Below are 18910 nucleotides of genomic sequence, written 5' to 3'. Positions count from 1 at the left end.
AATGCAATGACAACAATTTGCACACTGTCAACATGTTGGACTGTATCAGTGTAAACTAATTCAATTATTTATTTTCACATTCAAGATACGATCTAATTCAAAATACAATAAAAGGGATACTGCTGTGTTGACAATTTATCAGTTCATTCATCCAAAACTAAGGAAAGGGAAATTGCTCACTTGTATGTAGTGTAGTGGTTTGAGCATTGGATGACTGAAGACCAGAGTTTGAATCCCCGTTCAGCCATGAAAACCCATTATGTGACCTTGGGCAAGACACATTTTCTCAGCCTCGGAGAAAGGTAAAGGCAAACCCACCTCTGAACAAATCTTACCAGTAAGAACCCATGATACATTTCTTTGGGTTGCCACAAGTCAGCAATGACTTGAAGGCACACAGTACCATCAAACATAATCAATATTTGATGAGGCTGTACTTTATTCACAGTAGAACATATGCATTAACTGTTTTAAAGAAAAACTCTTGCATTTCAGGTGATCTGAAGTGAGATGGCATTTGGTCATAAGATCACCATAATTATATGAGGGCCAAGTGACCAAGATGCAGATATGAACTAGCATCTCAGTGTGTGCAAGCATTCCATTGCCACCAGTTAGGCAGCCACTGAGCTACTTTGCTTATGGCAAAATGATCTCTAACTCGTGAAAAACATGAGTTACCTGGCTTTTTTAGTGGTGGCTGCCAACATTTCTTTCTGTGTCAAGCTTTCTATGGGTTTCCCCATCAGTGCCCCCCGCCCTTGATACTGGAGAGGAAGATAAAAGATTTAAGAGCTGTATTTTTTAAATGAGGGGTAGGAACCATTATACCCTTCAGATATTATTGGACTTCCAAGTCCCAGCAGCCTTTGCATGCATAGCCTATGGTGAAGACTACTGGGAGTTCTGGAAAGGCTTCATGATTCACACATTTATTCTAAGCAGCTATGACAAGACGCAGTAATTAAATCCATCTGTCCGCTCATCCAGCCAGCCAGCCCTTATTTACCAAGCCAACCAAGGTAAACAAACTATGTAATTTGACTTGATTTATTCAAATTATGTAACTTTTACAAATTATATTTGAATTTATTATTTGTTATTTGTTATTAATTTTCTTATTTAATTTATATTCCATCTTCCTCCCAACATGGGACCCTAAGCAGCTTAGAATACAAGCTGAAACATAATGGATCCAAAACAGTATGTGGTACCAAAGCTTTAAAAAAGAAAGAGTGAAACAATCCATTTAAAACATTAATTCAGAATGGCTGAACACATTTAAAACATGGGGAAAAGATAAAATCACAGCACACTTTTAAAGATTATTCTGCTGCAAGTTACGGGCTCAAGGCTTGCATAGGTAAAAAGGTCTTTGCTTGCCCTTGGAAAAAGGGCAAAGAGACAACCAAACTCCCCATGGGTGTGATTTCCAAGGCCTAGGAGAATATACCAGGATGGCTCTCTCTGCCATGTTCTTACCAGATGAGCCTGTGAGGGTGATGGGACTGAGAGAAAGGGCTTCCCCAAATATTGTAATACTTTGGCAGGCTCTTGTGGACAGACAGGGCTTTAGATAAACCTAATGGGGCTTTATAGCAGATTGTCTTTAGGTCATGAGGCCTGAAGACCTAAACCAAATAGGGCTTTATAGCAGACTGTCTTCAGGACATTAGGCCAGTTTCATATCAAATCCAGGCCATCCCTGTTCATTAAAAAGAGTTATCTTTTGCTCCAGATTTTCCAGAATAATCTGGAGCACAGCAGAGTGATGCTCGGTGGCTGTTTACACACCATCTTTTCATGCCACCCAGTTTCACTGCTGCTGACATGAGTCCCTTCCTCTGAAGTCACAATGAGGCATCCAACCATGGGGTTACAAAACTGTAACCTTATTTCAACATTTTTTTTAAAAATAACATTTATTTCAACAGGCCAGGCAAAAATAATCTAGTCAGTTATAACACATAAAAAAACACACCATGATATAAGTTTGCTTTTGCCTTCCACTCCACATGGTGAACACTTCTTTGCAATGTACTCTTATGCTGGAGCTTGATGGAGAAGTGGTAAATCTTGGACAATATTGCCTTTGGATGGGAAATAGGCTAGGTAACTTGCTACAACTCTCACTAGTTAATATTATACACTCCTGAATGATTAATTTCTATGCCTGGCCCAGTTTTTTTAAAAAAAACCTCTTTATACCTTTTAAAGCTTCGTTGATGTAGAGGCGGTAGTAATTTATTCTCATTGTATCATTGATAAAATCACTTCCATCATCCACTGGTGCACCGTTCTCTGCTATATAGATTGGGATCCTTGCTCCTGTATATTCTTTGGACACGAATAGGAGCAGTCTCCTCAGTCCCCAGGGCACCACGTAGATCCAAGGTGCAGCTGTCTGTGGCCAAGTAGGATCTACCTGTGGGGAAAAGCCTCCAATATTCTCATAGCTTGGAATACAGGTGAGATTAGCTGAAGCAGTGATGAGCCTGGAAGTGTAATGCGAAAGGCCAAAGAAGTCAGCTGTCCCATTCACCAACTTCTTTTCGTCTTCAGTGAACACAGGCAGTTTGGCAATTTGAGGAGAACATTGCTGGTTCATGTGCTCAATCTGGGATTTCAGGATATCTGGGTAATCACCATTAACAAAGATGGGGTGAGCAAACCAGCCCAACATGAAATGCAAGTAGCGCTCTGCTGCTTTCATATCCTCAACATTTCCTGCAGTCTTTGGTTCAGCCCAATCAGAATTCAAGAGTATCCCCACCTTTCCATGCTGCGTGGGACGGTATTGAATGTCATAAACGTGCCAAGCTTGGGCATGAGCCTTGAGAATAACATGAGCTACCTTTTGGAAACAAAGAAAAATACATGTCACTCCACTGAATATAGCTCAGGGCCAAAGGACATATGTTGTCTATAAAATATCCCTGACTGAAGGTCTGGGACTGAAGTTTGGATAGCTGTTTCCATATGAGGCATGGAGGCTCCAGAATAGGACTAGGTTGGGGTTGGGGAATTGTGACTCTCCAGAACTTGGTGGACTGGAATTCCCACCAGCCACTGATAGCAGTTGTGGTCCACGAATGTCCACATGTTTCTCAGCCCTCAACTAGATGGTTTAGACAAGCACACAATTTGTAAACATTCCTCCTGACATTCAATTTATATTCAAGGGTCACATATTTCTACCTAATTACACAGTAAAAATCCTGAGTGAGTTAAATGGAAGCAACAAATAAGTAAAGAAGCTTCTTGAGTCATTTTGGATCTGAGGAAGCTAAGATGCTGCAACCAGACCCACTTCTGGAAAAGTAGGCTATCACTGATGATTATTTGACAATATTCCAAAAGCTATCTGGTTTGGTGAAAGTGCTACTGGAGTTACTTTTAGTAGTATCAACATAGGCTTCTGGGATAATCCAGTAAAGATCACTCCAACCCCTCCTTTGGAAGTCAGATCATTCCAACATGGGCAACTAAGACTAATGGCAGGAGGTTAGCTGGGCTGGCCACAAGATAAATCCTAGGGACGATGTGATATAATAATTTTATTAGGCTAACAAATAATACAGAAAAAAACTTGGTGATCCCTTTTGGTTCCTTCATCAAACAAAACTGTTTTTAAAATATCATACAGAGGATGACTGATGAAGATAGGGGTCACTGCACAAAATCCTCTCTTCAGATCTTTTGAAAAGGAGGATTTTTGGATTATTAAATTAAGCTCCAAAGGCCACACCAGCAGTGGCCCTGGTCCTTGCTGTTATTGTGGACAAGGAATTTAAAAAGGAATAAAAGTAGAGCCATATACTAGGCTCTCCATTTCAAAGGTAGAATAGTCCCAGTCAAAAGCTCAACAAAGTCAACATACATTCCAAGTCACTGGTAACAGAATGTGCTCCCAGCATGGCAGAAATCATTGCTGGAGCAGGCTGTTCTAAGACAGTCAACAGACGATCATAGTGCTGCACGTATTCAAAAACCACCCATCTAGCAATTTCATGGCATCACAGTGATACATATGATGGCTGGCTGTAAGGGATTTGTTAGAAATAAAATATAACCACCTGAGGCTCTCTCTTAAAGCCATCTTGATTATTACCTGTTTTGATGAGTGGTTTCTAAATCCTCAGAATTAAATCTTCCAGAAGGGTCTGATGTGCCACTTGGATTCATGCTACCACTTTCTTATAGGCTCTATTTTATAACTTGCATTATAGAAGCTGTCTGCACTTGAGAAGTCTTTGCAAAATGTAAGCATCTTTTCAATGGCCCTTGTGCTTAAAGCATAAGATCCAGATGGGATTCTTCTGTTCCTTGTGTTTACAAACTTTCCTCCAGCCCAGGTATTCTGAAAGGACACACTATTTTATGGCACTATGCCCAGAAGTTCTAAAAAGAGATGTATCTCCTCTACAGAGCCTAATTTTAGAAATGTTTTCAGTTGTTTATTTGAACAGGCAGACTATAGAATTTAGTAAACTTATAGACTGTCAAATATGGAGTGGTCCATATCAGGAGCAACAAAAATACTCTTGAGAATTTATTCCAGTATTAAAACTCCATAGCATGGGAACTATGACAGTATGGCTCACATTATACTGTGGTACTTTCTTAGGCTTTTTGGTAATTTAGACAAACATATAGGAGCAGCCTATTCTACTTTGCAACTCCTTCTGTGTTAGTGTTGCTTCAGCATCTGTGTGGGACACTTTCTGGTATGGAAAGAAGTCAAGTGGCAGGAAAAGGAACCATGGGTAACTTTTTCCATGTCACCTGAGAAAATAATTTGAAAGGATAAATAATTTGGGGTTTCCAGATGTTGCTAGATTGCAAATCTTTTGAGCCTTATTCATTAGCCAGGTCTGATGGGACATGCAGCCCAACAATATCTAGAAGACCACAAGTCGCCATCTATGATCCAAAATGTGTCATGGGAATTGTGTTAGTTTGGATGAGAAAGCCAAACAGAGCCATTTTCAATACACAGAGTGGATGTAGATTTTTTTTCATTCTCATGTTGATTTATTTCGAATGCTCTGAGGCCTTAATGCAAACAGTGAACCAGTCAAAGGTCACTAAGTAATTAATGCTTGCAAGCCTGTAGCAGGTTTATGTTGTTACAGATTAGAACATGGTAGTTTGACCTCAATGTTTACCTCCCTTTAACTCAAGATTTATTTCCCCAGTGTCTCCCTTCTGGTAATCCGACTCGGTATCTGCAATAACTGTTCCTGCAGTGTGCAGAGAAAAGAGCTATGTCAGTTTAGAATGCAACCGGCTATCATTTGCACACCCAATACAGCACATAAACGATGGTAAAGTCCTGCAATTAAGTCAAGCTGCTTGTTGTTCATACCTGATAGGATGCCATCCCTGGATCAACAATTCCTGGTGGATGCTGTCCAGTGCCATAGCCAGCATAGCTAATGACCCAAGGTTCATGGAAGGTGATCCAGAATTTAACCCGATCACCAAAAGTTCCAAAGCAGAAAGATGCATAGTCTACAAAGGCACTTATAATACTCTCATTTTGCCAACCACCAAGATCCTGCAGAGTTTGTGGCAGGTCCCAATGAAACAAGGTCACCATGGGTTCAACATTAGACTCCAGCAAGCTGTCTATGAGTTTGTTGTAGTAACTAACTCCTTGAGGATTCAAGCTGTTCTTAGTCCCATCAGCAAAAATCCTAGGCCATGATATAGAAAATTTATAAATCTTTGGCCTAAGGCCTCTGAGTAAGTAGACATCATACTCTATCTTGTGGTAGCTGTCACATGCCACATCAGCTGTTTGTTTCCTGTAGACATGGCCTTGATGCCCGTATCGGTCCCAAATGCTCTCTCCTTTTCCATCCTCTGCCCATGCACCTTCAATACGGAAAGATCCTGTTGAGGTACCCCAGAGAAAACCACTAGGGAAAACACCCAACAAAAAAGCATCTCTCTCTGATTCAGACTGATTAGCAAATGCTTCCCAGGTTGTTTGATAGGATGAAAATGGGCTGATAGCTGATGTCATTACCACATCTGGCATGGGATGAATGGCTAGATTATCTGTGTAGGAGCTTGAAAGGGAAGAAGATGGTGTTATGAGAAGATCTCTGTTAATTCAACTTTCATTGTAATTACATTTCTACTTACGTAAGAAAAGAAGGAAAATCATTCTGTGATTCAGCTATTTTATATATTGTGGATGTGCTGAGTTTGATATCCAAATGTTCAACATTCAACGTCTCAAAAACACTACAGTCCCAAATGTAGATCAAAATAATATTTAGTTTAAGGATTTTAATGCATACAAGTAAGCTAACGGTCTTGTAAGTCATGCTTGTATGTATAAAGCTTGCTAGCCTAATGAGATATCTACTAGAATGATACTTGTCATATCAATAAAACCCATTACTGATATCATATAGGGGGTAGAATTCAGAGACATAGCCATATTAGTCAGGATTCTGGAATATCAATATACAAAGGGATCTTGCAGCACTTTTAAGACTAACTTGTAAAAGAAGTTGTAGCATAAGCTTTCGTAGACTTGGTCTACTTCCTCGGATGCATGGCCATTCATCTGAGGAAGCAGATCAAGTCTACGAAAGCTTATACCACAATTTCTTTCACCCAGTTATTCTCAAAGGGGCTACAGGATCCTTTTGCATACTGATATCCTATAGTTGATGCTTTGTTGGCTTGATCTTATGTGTTTGCCATGTTTATCATAGTTGAGAATTGCTCTTTTTTTCTGGTTCAGGAGGATATTTCAAAACTATTACAAAAACTATGTGCATAAGGAGGGAACGTAATTAGTAACCAGTTTAACCAGTAGCATGAGAGGATCACTCTCTCCAAATACAACAAAATCAGTCAATAAATCAGCTTGATACAGCTTTTCTAATACAAGAAACATTACTTTAGTAGGGTATGAATAATAGTAATGATCTTACCACTGGATCTCAAAAATGGGTAGAAATAGAAAATAGGGTCGGCGATATCCTTCATAACTTCTTACTATTTCTTTCACATTCCACATAATTGGTTGTCAAAATTAATAACTTATTTACAGTTTAAATGTTAAGTGTGTGGAGTTTTATTCAGAAAAGTGCTGCCTCCAATTGCCTTCTCCCAAGTATAACATGTTGCTTCACCAACAAAGTGATAAAATCAAACCATTTAGGCGATGGGGACATGTGGAATGATTTCAAATCGGGGACCTTTGTCTTAAAGGATGTTCTTGTGCTTTCACAAGAACAATTGCAAACAAAACCAGGGAAATTAGGAAATCCTGGTTTTGCAATTTGCTGATATGTTTTGTTAATAATGTATTTCAGCACCCACTCCCTAGAAATTAACTGAATTCAAATTTCAGTGCAGATGTAGAGAGGCTGGATTTCAGACCTGCATAAAGACCTCACAGATTTCTGCTTTGGACAGTACAGTGTAATAAAAGGGGCTTGAGGTTTAATTTAGCCATTAAAACCCTTCCTTCTCAATGACAGCATATATGGTCTTCACCACTATTTCAACTGATCTACAGGAAAGCAAAGGAATGTGTATTAAAGTGGCACATAGATGGCAAATAAAAATTCCACCATGGAAGCTTAATTTCTAAGTTGTTGAGTTGGGAAGATTAGAAATAGCTAAAAACTGGAGAGATTTAAAGGGGCTGACCTTTCATTCTTGGTTGGACATTTCATTCTTGGTTCACACATCTTAAAGCTATCTTACAAAATCCGATTACTAAGAAGACAAATCAAAACAGACAAATGTATAGAGGATCAGTAGCTGTTTATTTCTTATATCAGTGAAAATGAGAATAGACTGCAGCCACCAAAAAACAATGTTGAAATTTTGCTCAGATGTCCTGCACTGAAGATGGTCCCGCTGAAATGAGAATCTGTGGACACTTTCAGAAGATGGAGGAACTCTCATGAAAGCTGAGGACACATGAACTCATGTACAATGATCAGAAACTATCTCCCCTGTTGTTAAGTGTGGGGGGAAAAGGGAGTTAATTACAACTTTGTAAAGGTTCATTGTTTCCATCATCCACTTTTTTTTAAAGGAAATTTCTGCATATATTACTGTGTTGAAAACATGTACACTCATCCCTCCATATTAGCGGCTTTGATATTTGCGGATTTGATTATTCACGGATTTTATTAATATGTTCTCTCTAGGAATATCCAGGCCCTCCAGTGCAACTCTATGGTGAACTTTAACTAGAGACTCCTAAAGAGAATACTCCACTTGCCATTTGTAGCTCCTCCAGTGCAGTTCTATGGTCAGTATCTGTTGGACATTGACCACAGAGTTGCATTGGAGGACCTAGAGATTCCTAGAGAGGTGTCCTCTCAGTTAAAAACATGGTGTTTTTGTTATTTGCGGATTTTCCATATTCATGGGGGTCTTGTGCCCCTAACCCTAGAGAATATGGAGGGACAAATTTAATCTATTAAGGCAAAGAATTGTTGAACAAAACAATACAATCATAGATAACCTGATATACTGCATATACTCATGTATAAATCTAGACATTTTTAAAAGGAAATTTCTGCATATACAGCTGTGTTGAATATGTGTAATCCATTAAAGCAACAAGCTGTTGAACAAAACAATACAACCACAGATCATCTGACATACTGCATATACTCATGTGTAAGTCTATTGACCCCCAAGACCCTGGTCCACTTTTTCACAGGTCAATGTAAATACTGTACCTGAAGTCTTATTAAAAAAGAACCATCCCCTGGTGAAAGGTGAGAGCTTAATCCTTTCTTGAAGCACCTAAAAGAAGCTCCTATCCCCCTCAACTTTCTTATCCATCCAGCCTTTAGTGTGAGCAGAAACAGTTGTGCCTGCAGGAATTTTGTAAATTCTTGGGCATCATTTTCCTTTGCTTCGTCTTTTACATTCTTTGTTACATGCCCTTGACTTGTTTTACCATTGATGTATCCATAGGTCATATCAACATCCATAATTTTGGCCCTAAAGCCTTCCCTCAACTTATACATGAGGTCAACTATAGCCAAGCATATACAGTATGTGTTGTGGAACTCTTTTCAACTGGGCCTTTTGAGCTGGAGTGTCATATTCATTGTGGTAACAAATTATCTTTGACATTGCTATTTCAATAAATTAGATGGACTAAGTGGAATCCATCTTGGTTATAGGATGCAAAGCTCGAACACACAAAATATTAACAGAGTGGCAGACACCACAAGACTGCTCGCCTATGTTCTTTTTCCAAGTTGCCGCCGTTATCATAAAGCTAAGATATCAGCATAGCCAAGTTGTTACTCCCCACACAAGTTTAAGTGGTTGGTGGGGAGAGAAATGCTGGGGTGGGGACACATAGGAAATAATAAAGTAAATTTCCATGCATCACTAAAATGATGTGCGTCTGGACCAGGGGGAAACAAGATTTTGGCAGTTTTGTAGGGAGAGGCAGGATATAAATTATTATTATTATTATTATTATTATTATTATTATTATTATTCGTACCACATCCTAATGGGAACACAAGAGAAGAGAATTTAAGGCTCACAATTTCAGGGTAATTATTAATGGAGCTAATTCTCCATCATTTACTACTTTCTGAATGTCCCTAGATCTGTTCAAAAATATTTTATATTTACTACATTACACATGAATCCTGAGATTACAGAACTGGGTTCACTCCATTTCATAACAATTTCTTAAAATAGTACCAAATAAATGTTTTTATGCTGGTATGTAATTATAAAAAGCCATTCAAAATGCCCCCATTTCTATGCCTGAAAAACCCATTGTTCATAATGAGGTTTATTCCTATTTATTTACAAATTTACTCTAGATTACTTCCAGAGGACTAAGTGCTTCCCAATGGACAGTTCGTAGCACTTTCCACTCTTTAATTAATTTTGGGTGATAAGAAAAAGAAAGAAAGATAGAAGCAGCAGTGGGAGAATCGAGGGGAATTATAAATGGAACACAACTTAGAGCTACAGAAGTTTACTACAATTTTAATTTACATACTACACAATTTTAGTTTTTTGATACCCCACTTTAACTGCCATAACTCCATCCTATGAAATCTTGGGATCTGTACTTGAAGGATTTAGGATTCTCTGACAGTGAGCTCTAATGCTATACTATACCATTAGAATATGGTACAGAGTACAGTCTGAAAGAGTATAGTATATACTCTATAGAGTATAGGCTAAAGAATTCTAAGTATCTCAGTCAAATTAAGGATTCTGTAGGATGGATCCATGACAACTGAAGAGGTATGAAATTGCTATAAATATCCAGTGTTGAGATGGTCCTTGTCTAGAGCCTCTGTGACATTTCATAAATAAAGCAAGGCAATAGCAGAGTAAAATGCTTGTATAAAGTATCACACATCAAAACAAACAAACAAACAAACAAACAAATAATAAAATTAACTTTTAAGAAAACCATCCAAACAAACAATTAGCAACATACCCAATGGGTGAGTTATCCAAGACGAAATTTACATCATATCCTATTGCCTGTGCTTGGCCTTCATATATGGCTGGAAAAAAAGGGTGGGAGTCAGTGGGTATGAGGATACATTACATGCATAATAGAAGACATGCAAGCCCAGCAGCAGTCCCTTTTTAGTGGAATCCCACCTCCTTAAAATGGCCTTAAACATTCCCCAACTCTCTTCACCTTCATTATTGCATTTATGGAAACTGACTGGACTGCATCTTACTGCACTGTTGACAGTGTTATAACATCTTCTATCCTACCTTATGGGGCCATAGGGCACCACATGGTGCACACACAGCATTATCTTTGTGAGACCTCACTATTGCTCTGTGCCACCCAGTTTCTACTGCCTGAGGCAACCAGCTCATTCTGCCTTCTCATAAATTCAATCCTGAGTAAACTTAGTAGCAAGTTTGTCTTGGACCACAGCATAGTTTTTATTGCAGTTTATTTGTCCCCCAAGTCTTATGGACATAAACCACAAGACCACAGTGTCTCCTTCTAGAAGACACTTACCTCCAAAAATGGAAGCCACATTTGTAAGTAGATTTTCTTGTGTGGAAGAACATTCATGGAAATTTAGACAAAACAACAAAATGTCCAAACCATTTGTGACAGGCTGTAAATAAAAAAAAATGTGCAGAGTTGAAATAAATTCTCTCAAGGGCAACTATCAATGCTGTATATAGTCTCTTGGAAGCTGTTATTTACCTGTATAATCTGTTAGCTGTATAATATCATTAAGTCAAAAAGGCTGGTTTGAGATGGAACAAGATGATGTAAAAGATGATGGTGTAATTGTCATTACGAATTGTGAGATGTTCTAGAAAATGCAGCTGGCTATTCTGGTATGGGGGGGGGGGGAACTGTCTTCCTAGGTAGAAGGAAATTCTATGCAAGGCATCAGGTAACTCAGACTGAAACTGTGTTTGGTCAGTGGAAAGGTGGACCATCACAACATCTATTGCAAAAGGTCAAGCTACAGCTCTGATCTTATCCACAGTTACTGCACAGCAAACCCAACTCTGTACCATATTCTAATGGTATAGTATAGCATTAGAGCTCACTGGCAGAATGCTTCTCTGAAGATGCCAGATGCAGATGCTGGCGAAACATCAGGAAAAAACTCTTCTAGAACATGGCCACATAGCCCAAAAAACCCCACAAAAAACTAATAACGATATTTGAAATTATATCCCACTTTCCCCCTACAATTGGGACCCAGAAAGTGGCCCCTGAACTGAACATAGTGGGTCCAACAAAACAAGTAGAGACTGGATGTAATTCACTGTGTAATGATTATATAGATTTCATAGGCTTTCTGTTATCTGTCTTTTCATAGAATTCATTTTTAGGTATATAATTTCTTTCTAGAAATTCATGTTTACATGTGCAATCCCAATTACCTACCCACAAATGACAATCAATTTGGTAAACTCTAAATGGATACAAGAGATGTTGCATTTGTAAAACACTCCTCAAATGCATCTACAGAACACTGCAAAATAACTTGATGCAACTCTCAGAATTACCTGTAGATCATTCAGCATCTGTTCAAAACTGGCTTCCTTTTTACAGTTGTAGTGTAGGTTGAGAGAGAGAAAATCTAGAGAGTCCTGGAAAGGAAACCCCAGAGCATTACTACAGAGTGATCATGATATTTCTAATCATTGTTGCGTATACTTTTCAAATAGTCAGAAATGGATATAACACAAGAGTACTCACACACCAGGAGTCAAACATACAGGTCTGTATCTATTTTTAAATACATTTTCTTTAGCCTAGGACAGACCACCCCAAAAAGGCAGCCTGTCAGCCAGAGCAAATTGTCTGTGTGTGCATGCACATTCGTATGTAGCTTTCTCACATCAGCTTTACAGTGTCTTGTATTTGTTCCATGAATTTTAATCCAAACGATCCATTATTTCCCTCAACAATAGGAAAGACCTCATTATAGATTCAGCTAAAGTACACAGCCGATGACCTGCCAAGCCAAGAACAGCTCAACAACCTGGCAGATGCTCAATAGCTTCATACAGATTGCAAATACAGGCTGAACAAGCTGCCAATAAGTTTCTCAGGAGGAGAGAAGGTCACACTATATTCAGGCCAGAGTGAACCCAAATAAAACTTCAGTATGAAAGTGATCTCACTTTTTCTAGGCAAATACGCATTTTATGTAGGGAGAATCCAAGAAAATTAAATTCATCACCAGAATTGAAGCCAAGAAAGGTCCAGATGGCACCAGCACAGCATCATCATGAACATCTAATGAAATAGACATTTTTCCATCTGAAAGTCAAAAGAAGAAAAGAAATCAATACTTCTAATTATTGACTTGTGGAAGAAAAAAAAATTATCTGCTCGGTAGACAGGCAGACTCTAATTGTTCATTTACTATGCTATTATAGGCTATAGGCTATTATCAGTGTACATCTGATCCATCTGATCTGGAATAGGACAACTATTCCCTCTTATGCTCCACCCCTTTGATTATGATTATGACCACTGAGCAATTTTATTGTTAATTATTGTTGTAATATGATAAGCTTTAGCTTTTTATCTGAATTATTGTTGTTGTCTGTATTTTATTGATTGCACTATTGTGTGTATTTTATCAGGTTGTAATCCCGCCTTGATCCACAGGGAGAGGTGGGAAATATAAATAAATAAATTATTATTATTATTACATGGTGCTTTTCAGACAGTTTTCTGTTTTAACTAACTTGCTTACTAAAATTTAGTAAGATTAGAAGATGTAGAAGATATAAAGAAGGATAAGGTGAGAAAAAAGATATAAACAGAAGATACAAAAGATGGACAAAATATATACCACATCCAGTAATGATACCACTGTTTTTTTTGCTGGTTGGATCTGTCTTTCTCGAGAGACTAGAATGGTCTCCTATGCAGTATCTTTCCAGTAGCAACTGAAGATGTTTTTTTGTTTCAATTGGCCTTGAGGAATGGACTCTTACGAGGAAAGGGTTATTAATGTGGTCTGTTGTCCACATTTGTTGTTTTAAATTCTATAGATAGTTTAATTAGATCTGAACTTTTGTATGGTTTTGGCTGTGTGAACATTTGACGCTAAAAGTTTCATCTGTAATTTTTTTGCGTAAGTTTTCTTAAGTGACAAGGAGTTTGTTTTAGTATATTAGCATATTACTTTAGTATTTTAAGATTTTGCAGTGTTGTGTTCTATCGTCCATTTTTGATTATATGTGTTTGATATTCTGCCCTTTGCTGGAAAGGTGTTATAAATAAATGTTGTTGAGTCCCAAGACTGGAAGAAGGATGGGACACAAACAAACAAACAAACAGCAAATGGTCAAACTGAGACCCGGAGAACCTTGGCCTGCTCCTCCTACACTTCTACACAACTAATCCATCAACCTCAAAAAGTGCATGGAAGAAAAGCAACAATCCCTAGAAACTGTGTGTATGTGCCTGCAAGTCCATTGTCAATTTATGGAGACTCCTTGAATTTCACAGGGTTTTCTTAGGCAAGGGAAGAGGTGGGTTGCTATGGCCCTCCTCTGAAATATAGCCTACAGAATCAGTATGCAATGGTCTCCCAGCCAAAGACTAACCATGACTGATCCTGCTTAGCTTCCAAGATCTAGTGGGATCTAGTGCCTTTAGGGCATGTATGTCCTTTCTCCCTGGCAATTAGCAACAGGGAAATAGCAGTCTTGTTCAGGGAACAGGGAGAAGGTCAAATCCAGTTCCCAGTCATGTCCCACCAATCTTGATCAAGTTTGCTGGGTTTTTGCTGTTCATTGCCCACACCTGATAGGGACAAGTGTTTAGTCCTGTTTTTCCGTTAGCTCTTATTATATACTGAAAATGAAGTGTTTGCATTGCTGTCTTAATGGGCACACTGTGGGATTTAAGGACAGATGTGCGTGCAGGGGGAAAGGGTGTGTTTTTAGCTATTTCCCCCTGTATTTTTAAGAAAAGCATCAAGCACTTCTGGGACAACATCAAGAACTTCTGGGACAAATGGAAAGAAAGAGTGTAAAGCAAGGAAAAGACAATAATTTAATAGTGTAAGAGTTGTTTGGTCAGATAAGGTTGAGAAGAACTAGAGGTTTGTGCCAGATACGAGAGCTGATCAAGAAACTGTTTTAGGGATTTAAGGAAGGACATCATGCAGCCCATAGAAAAAGAGGGGATGCTAATGTTTTGGGTAGCAGAATTATGACCAAGGGCTCATTTACACAGCACTATAATTGCATAGTGTGAATAGAATCATAGAATCATAGAGTTGGAAGAGACCGCAAGGGCCATCCAGTCCAACCCCCTGCCATGCAGGAAATCCAAATCAAAGCATCCCCAACAGATGGCCATCCAGCCTCTGCTTAAAGACCTCCAAGGAAGGAGACGCCACTACACTCCGAGGGAGTGTGTTCCACTGTCGAACAGCCCTTACTGTCAGGAAGTTCTTCCTAATGTTGAGGTGGAATCTCTTTTCCTGTAGCTTGCATCCATTGTTCCGGGTCCTGTTCTCTGGAGCAGCAGAAAACAAGCTTGCTCCCTCCTCAATATGACATCCTTTCACATATTTAAATAGGGCTATCATATCACCTCTTAACCTTCTCTTCTCCAGGCTAAACATCCCCAGCTCCCTGAGTCGTTCCTCATAGAGCAAGGTTTCCAGACCTTTCACCATTTTAGCCGCCCTCCTTTGGACACGCTCCAGTTTCTCAATGTCCTTTTTGAATTGTGGTGCCCAGAACTGGACACAATATTCCAGGTGGGGCCTGACCAGAGCAGAATACAGTGGCACTATTACTTCTCTTAATCTAGACACATACTTTTATTGATGCAGCCTAAAATTGCATTGGCCTTTTTAGCTGCTGCATCGCACTGTTCACTCATGTTCAAACTTGTGGTCTACTTGGACTCCCAGATCCCTTTCACATGTAGTTTCATTCAGCCAGGTGTCCCCCATCCTATATCTGTGCATTTCATTTTTCTGCCCTAAGTGCAGTACCTTACATTTCTCCGTGTTGAATTTCATTTTGTTAGCTTTGGTCCAGCTTTCTAGTCTATTCAAGTCATTTTGAATTTTGATCCTGTCCTCTGTTAGCTTTTCCTCCTAATTTGGTGTCATCTGCAAATTTGATAAGTATGCTACCAATTCTGTCATCCAGGTCATTGATAAAGATGTTGAATAGCACTGGGCCCAGGACAGAGCCCTGTGGGACCCCACTGGTCACTTCTCTCTAGGCTGAAAAAGAGCCATTGTTGAGCACCCTTTGGGTTCGGCCGGTCAACCAATTACAGATCCATTTAACAGTTACCTTGTCTGTCCCACCTTTTACAAGCTTGTTTGCAAGAATGTCATGGGAAACCTTGTCAAAGGCCTTACTGAAATCAAGATATACTATATCCACAGCATTCCCTTCATCTACCAAGCTTGTAATTTTATCAAAGAAAGAGATTAGATTTGTCTGACATGACTTGTTTCTCTGAAACCCGTGTTGACTTTTGGTGATTATGGCATTGCCTTCTAGATGTTCACAGACTCTCTGTTTAATGATCTGCTCCAGAATCTTTCCTGGTATTGATGTCAGACTAACTGGACGATAATTGTTGGGATCCTCTTTTTTCCCCTTTTTGAAGATGGGAACAACGTTTGCCCTCCTCCAGTCTGCTGGGATTTCTCCTGTTTTCCAGGAGTTTTCAAATATGATTGCCAAATATGGCTCCGATATTACATTTGCCAGTTCTTTTAGTACCCTTGGATGTAGTTCATCTGGTCCTGGAGACTTAAATTCATTTAGATTAACAAAGTATTCCTCTAATATCTCTTTACTTATTCTGTGCTGAAATTCCCCTATTCTGTCCTCTGCTCCATTATCCTCAGGTTGAGCACCCTTTGCCTTTTCTGAGAAGACTGTGGCAAAGAAGGTGTTGAGTAATTCTGCCTTTTCTCTGTCCTCTGTTAGCATTTTGCCATCTTCTCCACGCAGTGGCCCTACCGTTTCCTTCTTCTTCCTTTTGCTGCGGACATATCCAAAAAATCCCTTTTTGTTGTTCTTAACCTCTCTAGCAAGCCTGAGTTCATTCTGCGCTTTAGCTTTTCTGACTTTACCCCTACACATGCCTGCTATTTCTTTGAATTCCTTTTTCGTGATTTCCCCCTTTTTCCATTTTTTATACATGCTCCATTTCAAACTTAGCTCGGTTGAAAGTTCCTTAGTCATCCATCCTAGTTTCTTGAGACACCTCTGATTTTTCTTTCTCACTGGAACTGTTTGAAATTGTGCCTTCAGTATCTCCCTTTTGAGAAAGTCCCATCTGTCCTGAACTCCCTTCCCTTATAGGGTCCTGAAGTGTGAAAGCTTTTGGAAAACAGAATGGGTTTAAACAGTGAATTCAGGAATTCATGGCTGGAGTTTTCACAAATAAGTAAGACACAGTCTTACCATAATATATATGGGGAGGGGGGGAAGAAACCTAAGTTGGCAGTGGTACAAAGGAGAGTTTGAGATCACAGTGGGAGACAACTGAACAATGGCATCATCATCATCATCATCATCATCATCATCATCATCATCATCATCATCATCATCATCATCCTGCTTCCCCCCCAAAACTGGGACTCAAGAGTGTCTTACAAGAACAGTACAATTAAAAACATACAAAAGTGATGCATTCAAATGACAACTGGCACAACAGGAGCATATAGCATTTTCCAGATGTTTGGAAGCAACACAAAGGAAATTTGATATCAGGACATGATGAGTCAAGGAATTTCTGCTGTTCTAGAACAGGAACCTCTCCCCCACTTACTTTGTTTGAGTGCAACAAAATGAGATGCTCAATTCTTGTCTGCAGTGACCAGAAGCATGCATTACTTTCCATAGACATTATATAGAGAGATCTTGTAGCACCTTTGACTAAGGGGTGGTCTGCAGCTGCCCTTTTCTTCGGTGGACCAGTGCTGTGGCAACTATGCGCTGCGGCCCCAATCTGGCCTTTCCACAGTGCAAAAAGGAGCCACAAAACGTGTCTCCCTTTTGCTCCTTGGAAAGGGTACCATAGCTGCCAGGGCCAAGGCTTTTCGGCACTCCTTAGGAGCTGTCATCTGGACATAGTGCCAGAGGAGCGCCATGATGCCACCCGCTGTATGGTTGGGCACATGGCGTGATGGTAGTGTTGGGGTGTGCGTTGTGTGGATGCCATGCTCCCACTTTGCCCCCAGGCTGGCATTTATTGCTGGTCTGTCGAGGCCCTAACTGAAAGAAGTTAGCAGCATAAGCTTTCATAGATTGTGCTGCTAATTTATGGTGAATTATGATAAATTATGCTGGAGTGGAAACTAAATGCCTCTGAGGAAGTAGACTGAAGTCTACGAAAGTTCATGCTGCCAACCTCTTTCTTTCAGTCTCAAAGGTGCTACAAGATCTCTTTACATACTGATTCTACAGGTTAACACAGCTACGTCTTTGAATTCATAGACATCATAGTCACATCTACAACCACCACACATAGATAATCCTGCGCCAGCATTTTTATTTACCTTCTGAAGCATATTTTTCATGGTAAATTGTATAAACCTTTTCATGGGCTGAAGCTAACACCTGGAGAGAAGCATGTGGATCTCCTTGAGTCAGAGACTCTGCAGCCTCAGGCAAGTTGCTGAAAGTGAGCCAGGTGTCAACAAGATCACCAAACAGTCCAAAGGCAAACTCGGCATATTCAGCAAAAAGGTCAACGAATGTTGCAGGCCGTCTCAAAGAAAGCTGAGCACTTAAAGACTTTGGCAAGTGCTTTTGATGTAGTATTAAAACCGGTTTGAGATCTGCAGCTTGGAGCATTCCAAGAAGCCGTCTGTAGCATACAATGTTAGTCTCATTGGCACTTTGGGCATTCATCTCTGGGAAGATTTGAGTCCAAGGCAAGAACACCTTAAAGTGAGTCACATCATTTCCACGAAGTTCAGCAAAGTATGGCAGCAAGGAAGGGAGGGAAGGCTGATGGCAAAAATAATCCGACTGGGCCATCACAGAATTAAGAGCGCTGTCTCTTTCATTTCCCCTTTGGGTGTTTAAATTACTTACTAACACATTAGTAAGAGGGCCAGCAATAAAAATAAAATTCTCAGTAGGATCCCACTCTACTCCAGTGCAAACGAAAGGGAGAAGAAAAATCAAGGACAGCTTGCGTATCAGTGCCATGTCTGCTAATACAGACACAAGAGCTCTTGCCTCTCTTATATTCAATCAAAGATAATAAAATTAACATTTAACTTGTATTCTCTATCAGAAGGGTACAAAGTTGACAAACAGCAACAGAAGCAAAGATAATATTATCAGAGGTTAAATCTCACTGAAGGTTTTATTGTTTTTTAAAAAGAACATCAGTCAAGGAGAATATTGCAAATGACAT

The 18910-nt window shown here is 39.5% G+C and overlaps 1 protein-coding gene across 1 annotated transcript in view; it reads right to left on the bottom strand.

The window, feature by feature from the left end:
• LCT (lactase) overlaps positions 1 to 18699 on the bottom strand; it is a 39649-nt gene extending 20950 nt beyond the window's left edge. Inside the window, exons 1-7 of the mRNA XM_089523041.1 lie at positions 18042 to 18699; positions 12678 to 12799; positions 12040 to 12123; positions 11024 to 11126; positions 10478 to 10547; positions 5369 to 6077; positions 2209 to 2854 (exon numbers count right to left, since the gene is read on the bottom strand). Of these exons, the coding sequence (XP_089379167.1) occupies positions 2209 to 2854; positions 5369 to 6077; positions 10478 to 10547; positions 11024 to 11126; positions 12040 to 12123; positions 12678 to 12799; positions 18042 to 18699 (2392 nt within the window). The remainder of the gene's footprint in view (positions 1 to 2208; positions 2855 to 5368; positions 6078 to 10477; positions 10548 to 11023; positions 11127 to 12039; positions 12124 to 12677; positions 12800 to 18041) is intronic.
• Positions 18700 to 18910: the final 211 nt, after the last annotated feature.

The sequence above is a fragment of the Sceloporus occidentalis genome, unplaced genomic scaffold, assembly GCF_023333645.1.
Source record: "Sceloporus occidentalis isolate IW3139 unplaced genomic scaffold, rSceOcc1.0.p SCAF_4, whole genome shotgun sequence".
NCBI classification, from domain to species: domain Eukaryota; kingdom Metazoa; phylum Chordata; class Lepidosauria; order Squamata; family Phrynosomatidae; genus Sceloporus; species Sceloporus occidentalis.
The sequence above is the reverse complement of the archived record's forward strand: the minus strand, read 5'-3'. Positions and strand labels throughout refer to the sequence as shown.